The 10840-nt window shown below is 31.6% G+C and overlaps 2 protein-coding genes across 7 annotated transcripts; one reads left to right on the top strand and one right to left on the bottom strand.

Annotated features, from left to right (window-relative positions):
- Positions 1-1129: 1129 nt before the first annotated feature.
- On the bottom strand, positions 1130-4473 carry LOC18102329 (dual specificity protein phosphatase 1). Of its 4 annotated transcripts, XM_052456462.1 has the most exons (7): positions 4323-4472; positions 3712-3866; positions 3482-3617; positions 2986-3106; positions 2273-2418; positions 1653-1689; positions 1359-1603 (listed from the first exon to the last, which is right to left on the bottom strand). In XM_052456462.1, the coding sequence occupies exons 2-6, from the start codon at positions 3820-3822 to the stop codon at positions 1676-1678; spliced, it is 528 nt and encodes a 175-aa protein (XP_052312422.1). In that variant the 5' UTR covers positions 3823-3866; positions 4323-4472; the 3' UTR covers positions 1359-1603; positions 1653-1675. The 4 variants fall into 4 exon arrangements, with proteins under 4 accessions (XP_052312423.1, XP_052312422.1, XP_024466689.1 ...); XM_052456463.1 differs by lacking the exons at positions 1359-1603; positions 1653-1689 and adding an exon at positions 1130-1256 and having other exon boundaries at positions 4323-4473; XM_024610921.2 differs by having other exon boundaries at positions 1359-1689; positions 3712-3870; positions 4323-4464.
- A 56-nt stretch (positions 4474-4529) lies between these two features.
- On the top strand, positions 4530-8128 carry LOC18102328 (protein sym-1). 3 transcript variants are annotated; one of them, XM_024610920.2, is made up of 6 exons: positions 4530-4846; positions 5715-5738; positions 5843-5975; positions 6049-6088; positions 7510-7626; positions 7716-8128. In XM_024610920.2, the coding sequence occupies exons 1-5, from the start codon at positions 4568-4570 to the stop codon at positions 7595-7597; spliced, it is 564 nt and encodes a 187-aa protein (XP_024466688.1). In that variant the 5' UTR covers positions 4530-4567; the 3' UTR covers positions 7598-7626; positions 7716-8128. The 3 variants fall into 3 exon arrangements, with proteins under 3 accessions (XP_024466688.1, XP_024466687.1, XP_006378144.1); XM_024610919.2 differs by having other exon boundaries at positions 4532-4846; positions 5583-5738; positions 7745-8128; XM_006378082.3 differs by having other exon boundaries at positions 4532-4846; positions 5583-5738.
- The last annotated feature ends 2712 nt before the right edge of the window (positions 8129-10840 follow it).

Raw genomic sequence — 10840 nt, 5'->3', positions numbered from 1 at the left:
CTGTGAGTATAGTTGCCTTGCCAGACCTAATAGTCTTGGGTTTGAAAAAACATTTAAAACTACCATTGAAGTATTCTAAATAATATTTTTTGTATTTTTTTTATATTTCTTATAAAAAATATATTTAAACTACCCTTAAAGTATCCTTCACAAAAATGCCAATTATTATTTTTTATTTTTTATAAAAAAATATTTGAACTACCCTTGAAGTATACTAAATAATTTTTTTGATTAATTGTTTCTATTTCTTATAAAAATAAATATTTAAACAATCCTTAAAGTATTAAAATGCTAATTAAATTTTTTATTAAAAAAATATTTAAACTACTTTTGAAGTATTTTTTTATAAATATTTTTTATTTTTTTAAAAAAATTAAATTACCCTCGAAATTTGCTAAACATAATTTTTTTATAAATGTTTTCTATTTTTTTTTAAAAATCCTAAATATTTTTTTTTCTATTTCTTATATAAAAAACATTTAAACTATCCTTAAAATATCCTCAACCAAAATGTTAATTATTTTTATTTATAATTTATTTATATTTTTTTTTATAAAAAAAACATTTAAACTAACCTTAAAGTATCATAACCAGAAATGTTAATTAATTTTTTTATATAATTTTTTTATTTGTTATATAAAAACATTTGAACTACCCTTAAAGTATCATACATAATTTTTTTATAATTGTTTTTTATTTTTTTATAAAAAAATGTTTAAATTACCGTTAAAATATTCTAAACAGAAATTTTAATTAATATTTTTTATAATGTTTTATAAAAAAAACATTTAAATTACCCTTAAAGTATCATAATTTTTTTTTTTTAATTTTTGCTATTTTTTATATAAAAAAATTAAACTACCCTTAAAATATTCTAAACAGAAATCCTAATTAATTTTTATTTATTTATTTATTTAAAATGAGTCTGACGGCTTTGCCGAACTCAACATCATTGGGTTTGGTGGCTAAGCCAAACCTAATATAGCCTTGAGTCTGACTGCCATTCCAGACCTAACAACTTTTAAAATAAAAAACAGAAAAAACAACACCCCCAATGACATTAAATATAGCTGTCAAGCTGGGCCAACAACTTTTGGTATAAGAAACAAAAAAGACAACCCTATAACCATATTGACATCTATATACACGACACCAGCACAGTTTTTTCCCACGTATAATGAGAAAGAACTACAAATCGGCGACAGATATCATCACTGCTTGATCTGCTAACTGTGCCAGACCAATTTACTCCATCTCTAGCTTAAAATAACAAGAAAATGCAAATGGAAATTAATATAAATATGATTCATTGAGGTTTCTCCATGTACTTATCCTGCACTTACTAATGATCACATTCATGCAGCTAAATATCATATCAATTTAAAAATACTTCAAATATTTAACCATCAACATCAACTTAAGAATCATGCATCCTGCTCTAATAAAAATAAAAACTGAATCTGATTCAGATGACAATAGTTCTATGACACTTGGCCCTTGTGAATTCATCACCTTGTCAAAAGCAGATAGAAAAGCCAGTCTTGTATTTTCACCATTTCAATAGCAATGACTAAGCTATTTACTTCTTTTAATCACGAATGCTATATTCCTCCTCAGCGGAGTTTTATATTTTCTAAGCGTCCATTTGTGCTTCTTCACGTCTTCCTTTGACACATTATGAAGAGATACCTAGCAAACATTAAAAAAAAAAAAAAAAAACAGTTTTTGTACAAAAAAATGAATCAGCCCATAAGAAGCTATTTCAAACAGAAACCACTTATGACAAATCACAGTCTGGGTGACAGGAAAATTTTTGGCATCGGAAATTCTAACATTTATCTGTACAGCCAGAAGAAGGTTCGGATATATAGCACAAATGCTTTTTAAGAAACTTGTATCGTAGTTAAGAGGTAGTTTTTTATTTTCTTATCCATGTTACTACAAAAAGGTTGTAGCCAAATAAGGCGGCACCTAGCTGTTGGTGATGAAGCACGGAATGAATGAATAAATATCTTGCAAGTTTCCTATAAAGACATTAGTTATATTATTCTGACACAGATTGTTATGTAATTGAAACGAGCTGTTCAACAAAAAAATTTCCAGAGACAAACTTCGGTTTGAATTTAAAGGTTTTAATTAATGAGATAAGTGGCAAACATCTAACTTCAATCAGGGCTATGATAATTTTTTTTTTTTTTTTGGATCACCAAAACCAACCACATCAGGTACAATTTGCAAGTTAATACATATAGAAGTATCAAAGATAATGCACCTTGAAGAGATTTCTCAAAGTCTTGAAGCTGTGAGATGAAACCAGAATTAGGTCCAGCCTGAGGCCTTTTACTCTTCACATGTGCCAAAGCTTCAGATAGTCTCATTCCATGCCTTTTCATCAAATAAGCAACAACAATAGTCACACTGAAAAGCAGGACACATACATTGAAACAAATTCAGTCCAATAAGAAGTATTGCATAACCCACTTTCAAACTGCAACCATCTAAAGAAGCAAAATGAATTTTTTCTTTTCTTCAAATTTATTTCCAAAGTTATTCTTGAAAGGGATGCTCTTTATTTTATTAGAGGTGTGAATCCATGTAATTTTTCTAATGTGATAAATGCTATAGATAAAATTAAAAGAATTAATAACACAATCATAAAAATGATGAGTACGATTCAAAGGGTATCCAATACTACTGTGCCTTCATGCAGATATTATTATAAAATGAAATTGAATCTTTTAAGTCACATGAATGTATGATCACCAATTTAACAGTACAAAGGCTCAATGAATGTACTATCCGCAAGGTAAAAATTGACCAACCAAGTTGTAGGAACCAAATGTATTATTTATTAATTAATCCATCTAAAAAGTTATTCCCAAGAGGACTGATTGGTCAATGTTAGATGCATAGTATATCGCACTAAGAAGATAGAGAACATGTTTCCTGAAAATCAAGTGACCCCTGCAGGGAAAGATGAACCACCTTCGGGACCTTCCAACAAAGCAATGGACCAAAACACCACCTCCCTGCCTCTTGGCTTCGTCAATAAAATTGAAACACTTGTCGAAGTACTGCCTTAAATTGGTGTCATTTCTATCCGTGACTACCTCAAAAGAAACACCACAAAGAGTTGGTCAATTTGAGTTCTAGAAGCGGTGCAAACCATCACAAGCTCCATATGAATGAGAGAGAGAATTAAACATGGAAAGCTGATGCAAAGCAAGGAGAGATTACAACAAGATTGTGGGTTTGACAAGTAGTCTTCTTTACAGTACAGAGATCTTCAGCTACAACTAGATAATACATCAGATGCAAAGAGCAGACTGTAGCGCCTTAGAGAGGAAAAAAAAGGGGAAAGAAAAATAAATGCAAGGAAAACAAAGGAAAAAAGAAAATTGTTAAAGAAATCATCACTTGAGGTATGCCAGTGAAAGAGAATTACTAATACTATCACACCAGTTAGTAGGAAGGCACATACCTCCAATGACTTCATATACAAAATCATTTGGAAAAGAGGGAGGCAATGAATTAGCTACAGTTAAGATGTGTGTAATATTCTTGCTATTAAGTGCATCCTTGTTAGTAGCAGCACCCACAGAACCCAAGAATAGGCCCTGAGAAATCAAAAGAAATTACAGAAAATTCAGGCAAACAATTAAAATCCCAATCAAGACATTAATTAATATAAAAACATCAAAGTTAACTTACCTCTTCAATCTGGCATGGAACATCATCTCCCTTGAAGAATCTAGCTACATTTATAACTCGCAAAAGTGCTGCTTCTTGATTCTTGATCGAATCATCAATCTGATTATTCATGGCTTGCAGGATAAGACTTTTATTTTCCGCTTGTTGCTTATGTTCTTCCTTGAAGTGAAGGAAGAGATTGTTAAGATTTAAATGATTAGCCAATTCACATTTCCAACTCTAGGTTATATGATATGAATAACATTGAATGTTTATTATCCCATATCACAATTACAAACTGGTACGACTATGAACACCAAACTATATTACTGAACAATTTACGGAACCATTCTCGAGAACCACATTATAACATTAATAACATTGTACTGGATTCTAATTTTACACAAAATGATGTAAACAACAAGGAATAGAAGTAGCCAAATTGGGAATTGAAAAGATGAAATCTTTACAACAAGAAATATAACAAGATCAAAACTTTTATTCTACAAAAGGATCAAATATACCAAAAACAACAAAAATTCCATCTGGGTATTCTTCAAGTTTCCACCTATTTAAGAAATAAACAAATGTCAAATGAAGAGGGAGAGAGAGAAAGAGAAGATTCTATTAACCTTCAAAGTTCAATCAAAAGAAATCTCTGAATCTCCTCGTCCTCTCTAGTAGTGCTGGAAGAAGAACAACTAAGAGAATTCTCTGCGTACCCACTATTTTGATCTTTTGAGTTTTGACACGTCCAAGTGTAAAATAAGAAAAAGATGAAGGGCATGTCTGTAAAGTTATTGGAAGGGCAAATTGGGCTATTAAAGAAAAAAGAGCCCTTCAACAGTTTCACTCCACTGGAGCCGTGATAAGCAAAATGAAAGCAGTGAGTGGTGGAAATGGAGAGTTTTGGGGTTGGAAATGGGAACATAAAAGAAGAAGGATAAAACAAAGTAAAGCATCGAAATCCTCTGATTCAGCAACAGGAGGAGGAGGAGGAGGTTACTGGTTCCCTTTAAAGCAAGCTGTGACCGCAGGTGCGCTTGCTCTTACTGGGGACACAGTAGCTCAAGTTACAGACCGCTGGAAAAAGAACAAGCCATCCAAACGACACTCCTATGACCAAGACGCTTCTCAGAATTCCAATGACAATCAGGTCAGTGTGTGTGTGTTTTCTTTTATTTATTATTATTATTTTTTTTGCCATTTATTGGAAATGAATTTAAACATGTTGTTATGTTTGTTGATTTATTTAGCAGTAAATTTGAATAATTGATTTGTGTTTTCCTTGAACTTGGTTTGGAAAAAATGGCAATGCTATTAGCTTAGCTTATAAATTCAGTCTAATGTTGCAAGTCTACAACTATTTTGGTAAGTTTAGATGTTTCAAAATCAATGTAATAATTTTCACCATAATAAATACATGAAAAAGAAAAAAAAAGGCAATATAGAAGGTATAAATTCACTGCTTCTGTCTGAAAACTCATTTGGTTTGCCCAAGGCTATGGCTTGCGATTTTGTGTTCTAAACCCAACATAGAACTTATTGGCAGTGTTTTCTATGCTTGTGATTAGTACTGATTCTTAAACTTTTCTTTCATCTAATAAGACTTTGCACAGTCCAACCTTGTTTCCTACAGCAAGATAACATGGAAAGTATGTTGACCAACACATAATATTGCGTTACTCAAAATATCACTGGAGACTACATTCATCCATTGCCATTTCATGTACTGGAAGTTTGGAAATGTTACTGATTTCTAATCTGGGCCAGCAACCTTTGTGATGCATTTAGGACAAGCCTATGTTGTTGTTTTTCAATGTTTATTCTTATCTACATAGTGTGCTTAAAGTTGTTTTGAGTTTGGATTTTGATGAAATGCTCTTGTTTAGGATTTTATTGGGATTTTCCTTTCCGATCATGATTGGCTTCGTGCCTTGCGAATGACTTCTTATGGGTTTCTATTGTATGGTCCTGGTTCTTATGCATGGTACCAATATCTTGACTGTTGTTTGCCAAAGCAGACAGTGAAGAATCTGATGCTAAAGGTACTAGTTTCTTTGGATATCACTGTTAGCTAATCATAATCAGGATAAACTTGATATCACTGTTTCTTTAAAAAATATGATGCAAATTCTTAGTTTCTTTTCAGGTTTTATTGAACCAAATAGTGCTTGGTCCATCAGTGATTGCTGTTGTCTTTGCATGGAACAATCTATGGCAAGGGAAGCTTTCACAGCTTCCAGAGAAGTATCAAAGAGATGCTCTTCCAACATTGCTCTATGGTAATTCAAACTTTCATTGATTTGAAAACAAGTTTTTGTGTGATTTGATATTTGATATCTGGTTTCAATGCAGGATTTAGGTTCTGGATACCTGTCAGCGTATTGAATTTTTGGTACATCTTCTGCCCTTTTTTGGTGTGCCCTTTATAGTCCCTGGATTGAAACCCTTGAGCACAATGATGATTATATGAAGAACAGCCCTCTGATTTTTTATCCTTTATTTTTTTTCTCAAATGCACAATTAACCACTCCTTTTTGGTGCTTTCATTTGTTACCTGGGGTTTTTGGGAGAAACAAATGCTAATATAGCTACAAAAACCTTTCTAAATTGGAGTATAACTGCTAGTGAGAAAAAAAAATGTGATTTAAAACTTTTTGGTAAAAGGTTTGTTTAACGCCATAAAAAAGCTGTGTTATGTTGTATATCAGAGTACAATTGTACACTTATACATTATGCATGCACATAAAATTCTCTGGCAAAATTCATAAAATTGATGTCTTAGAATTATACTTATTTTCCAAGTTTTTTATTTTGGCTAATTCTTTATAAGCAACAGGGATTTCTTCCACTGACTTATTTCCCTCATGGAGCCAGAGACGTCAAAATATGGAAATCGTTCTTGTTAAACTTATTTTCACTAAAACAAGCAAGGTTTAAATTTCACAAGTTTTGTTCCACTTCTAAAGTTGGTGAAATTCACCAACGCACAAGGTTTTTAGACACTGCATGCTTATGTTGAGGGACTTGTTTATGTAGAAGCTCTGATAATTTATTCCGCTCCTATCAGGGAGAAAAGCTTATAACTTCAAATTAACTTGTAAACTGTTCTTAAAAAATAAAAATAAAAACTTGTTAAGTGTATGTTTCTCTGGCTTAAAACTCTTTCAAGAAAGCATCCGGTATGTGAGGTTATGAAGATTCACCTTGCTGCCAAACGCTCTCACGAAATTTATAAAGTCACCCTTATCAAACCATGGATATGGTAAGACTATATATTCTGCAACAAGTTGAGTTTTATCCGAACAGTTGACTGGGGATATTTTTTTACTAGTTACATGAACATAGCATAATGTTTTCTCTCAGCCTCTCTGATCCAGTTACTTTTATGTGCTATGAGATTTAGAACCAAACCTGTGAAACAATTCTTCTAGAATAGATTTTGATTGAGGTTGCTAAAAAGGCATGCTCCATCTCACAAATCCTCTCATGAAGGTTCATTAATGACTGCCCAAGGACTATGGTGTGAACGAGGGTCAATAAGTTAGTATTTATGAAGATAGCTTCCCCCGTCACGTTAGAAAACTTTGGAACTCCGATTATATGATTTTGCTTAACAACTATAGGGACATTGTTTGGGGGAGTCTGACTTTCCAAGATTATCAGGAGTGAAATTGATGGTGTTAAATTCCTAAACTTCATATGATAAACCTCTACTTAGAACATGGTCCTGCAGCGCAGACTTTCAGCTATTGTTTCTTAGTAAGTGAATAGTTTTTTGAACTGCTGGCATGATTATATCTGGCAATTTTGTAGGGCTGTCCCCATTCAAGCTCGTGTAGCTTTCATGTCCACGGGGTCTATATTTTGGAACTTCTGCTTGTCCTCAACATTGAACAAGTAGATTCATCATGTCAGCATTCTGAACATGAGGTTCGTTTTTCATATTTAAGAATGAGCTTTGTAATACTGTCTCTGCTTTTATTTTTATCCTTGTTATTTAAAATAACAATGTGAAACAGTTCGACCTTTCCTCCTGTGAAACACACAGTTAGGTAGATCATGATTGGCTCAAGAGAATGGCAGCTGTGAGCATTGATTACAATCTTAGAGCAACTTGAGATTTTTACCTATTTAAAAAACGAGCTTGGCTGTATGAGATTTTCTGAAAACATTTTGGTTTTGTTGTAATTCGATTGTATGAGAAAATAATTGTTCATTGACTAATAACCGAGCAGTATGCTGGAGGAAGTAGGAAAGTTACTTGTGTCTTCCATCTGCTGATTTCTTTTCTTAATTGGGCAATGCCAATTCTCTCTCAAACCTTTTAATAGTTGGTTGGGGTACTCGTAAACCTGGGCAGGTGTTGTCCACAGGGTTATTAATTATGTTATGGTTTACGTTGTTTTTTATTGGAATGATAAATTTGATTCTATTTTGATGTTCTATTTTGAAGTCATTCAAAATGCAAACCCTGTAATGATATGGTCATATAATCCACATGCAAAAAAACAAAAGCCATGATAGAAGAGTGACATAAAAATTACTTAAACCAAAGCACTAATATTATTGGAATGAATCTCTATATAACGATTAGCATGAATCACAAATGAGAAGTATAATAAAGACATCACAATAATAGTTATATCTTGATAAATTAAATTTATTGTTTGTCCCAGCAAAGAAAAATATTGTGTCACACAAAACACAAGTTTATTTAAAATATTATGGCTTCAAAGCAAACTTAAGTACGAGCTAAATAATATTATTTATAATAGGTAAAACAAACTTACTAAACAATTCTGGAAATAATAATAATAATAATAGAGTTCTAAATAAAATAGGCAAAATAACTATAAATCAACAACAAAACTAATACAAATCCTGCATAGTAGCTTCTAGATCTTATTTTAAGGCATTTTTAATGTTTGATTGATCTGAAATTTTAGCCTAATATAAAAAAAACCTCTCAAAATATCTTGTAAACTTTCAACTCGATCCAACATTCAGATTGAAAATTATGTTTGTTTAGCATAAAACCGTGCATTTGAAAAAATCAACCCAAAACTAACTTTAAGTCTCCTAAATAAGCATGAAAATCTTTGTAATACCTGTTGCCCCTTAATTTTCTTATAGGATATGAAAACTCCTAAAATATTATAACCTTTAAATGTCATTAGTCATCATTTCCTTGTGTAACTAGGATAAATAAAGAATACTTATAAGAAAAAGATTTTAGAACATTAAAAGAATTCTTGCCACACCTAAAAACTATATATTATTGTCTATTAAAGATCCTTGTAGAACTAGAAAACTCGTAAAATAAGTTGTTGACCATCCTTGTATCATTGAGAAAAGAGTCCTTAAAATAAAAATTCCACAAGTCAAAAGGCAACAAATAACAAAATCCACTTTGAACCTTCTGACCTATATTGTGATTCATTCTTAAACTCTGATTGACATAAAATTTTAACCCCATGTAGAATAATATGTCTAGAAACACTAGGTAAAATTTCATCCCAATTAAATTGTCTAATTGATAGTTATTGATGCAATCCTAACCTCAACACCAAGAGATTCATTAGAGGTTCCATTAGGTCTAGTCACAAGACTTAGAGCAAAAAGATTCAAAGAGGTAATTAATGGACTTCTTCAAGATATATGAGTTAAGATGGACTTCGAGAGGATATCAAAGAATAAAGAAGCCTGATTAATTTGATTCATGTTTAAGAAATACTTATAAAAGAGTATCTAGACATTACAAAAAGATTAGAATAAGAAAATTCAAATTTGCCAGTTTTGACATTTCATTACTGTTTTAGTCATAACTGGAACTAAAAAAAAAAAAATTGATATGATTCTAGTTGCATTGAAAAGTAGACATTCATATATTTCTAGCGATATATCGTAGACCTTTCAATTTGTCAAGACAAGGAAGAACTATTCATTTAAAGTTGGACTTTGATTTTGGCAGCATATTATAAAATTCGACTTTAGTCTTGTTTTAATTAGTTTAGCTATTATCTATTTATAGTTTATTTTAAGGATCTTTAATGGGTTGTAACATAGTTTTCAAGTGTGGCAAGGATTCATAAATATTTCATAATTCTTTTCTTACAAGGATTCCTTATTTATCCTAGCTACAACAAGGAAAGAAGACTTCAAAATTAATTTTATCTTCAGATTTGATTCTCCTAACTTATATGAAACTTCTAAAGGGTAGCAAATTTGATCCTATCATATTTAGAATATTAAATTAAGATTTTTTATTGTTATTATTATTTTCTTCTTACTTTAAGGTTTATTTATATTATTTGGGTCAATTATAAGTGGACCTCATATAAGTGGACCACATAAGGGGGGGTCCATTATGGTTTCTTTTAGTCTAGAGTTATTATAAATAAAGGCATAACCAAACATATAAGAATAAGCTTGAGGTGCAATATTAAAATAAGCCTACATTTGATATGATGAGATCTTACCCCCAATAGACAAAATATGAAGTTTCAATTGATTCTGAGGTGGTTTGCTTATGGTTCACTAAGAGTTGTGTTTCTCCAGCAAAATTGAATCATCCTTCAAATTTCAACTAATCTTTCTGATGCGATCCAACCATCAGGGATCTATTGGAGGTTTTAGTTGGTCCAGTTACTAGGCTTAGGGCTAAGAAGTTCAAAGAAGCTTTCAATAGAGTTCTTCAAGATATATTGGATAAAGTGGACTTCAAGAGGATTTGTAATAATAAAGAGCAAGCCTTGATTAATATGATGAACAAGGATTGGGAGAAGAAGACTAGATTCAAACAGTTTGACCTTTCGTTACTCGTTTGGTCAAACTGGAGTTACATATCGAATTTTGATGTAATTCCAGTTGGGCTGGAAACTAAACTTCCATACCTTTACAACGGTATATAGCACGCCTTCTAATTCATTAATACAAGAGAGAACCATCCAGTTTAAGTTGGGCTTTTGCTGCTGCCAGACAAAATGCGGAAACAACGAACTTGTCTTATTTAATTAGTTGGGCTATCAGACTTTATTTATTTTGAGAGGAGAATTTTATTTGGGTCTTAGACTTGTTTATTTTAATTTGTTTGGGCTATTTTAGCTTGGGTTGATTATTATTTAAATTGGGCTTCTGTGAGACC

Source organism: Populus trichocarpa, chromosome 10 (assembly GCF_000002775.5).
Source record: "Populus trichocarpa isolate Nisqually-1 chromosome 10, P.trichocarpa_v4.1, whole genome shotgun sequence".
NCBI classification, from domain to species: Eukaryota; Viridiplantae; Streptophyta; class Magnoliopsida; order Malpighiales; family Salicaceae; genus Populus; species Populus trichocarpa.
Note: the sequence above shows the minus strand (reverse complement) of the source record. Positions and strands in the feature narration are given on the sequence as shown.

Coding starts and splice junctions, on each gene's coding strand:
- LOC18102329 (XM_052456462.1), bottom strand. CDS start 3,822: ATGAATAATCAGATTGATGATTCGATCAAGAATCAAGAAGCAGCACTT. Junction 3,107..3,481: donor TGTATATGAAGTCATTGGAG/GTATGTGCCTTC, acceptor CTTTTGAGGTAG/TCACGGATAGAAATGACACC. Junction 2,419..2,985: donor TTTGTTGGAAGGTCCCGAAG/GTGGTTCATCTT, acceptor CCTGCTTTTCAG/TGTGACTATTGTTGTTGCTT.
- LOC18102328 (XM_024610919.2), top strand. CDS start 4,568: ATGAAAGCAGTGAGTGGTGGAAATGGAGAGTTTTGGGGTTGGAAATGG. Junction 5,976..6,048: donor TCTTCCAACATTGCTCTATG/GTAATTCAAACT, acceptor GTTTCAATGCAG/GATTTAGGTTCTGGATACCT. Junction 6,089..7,509: donor GTCAGCGTATTGAATTTTTG/GTACATCTTCTG, acceptor GCAATTTTGTAG/GGCTGTCCCCATTCAAGCTC.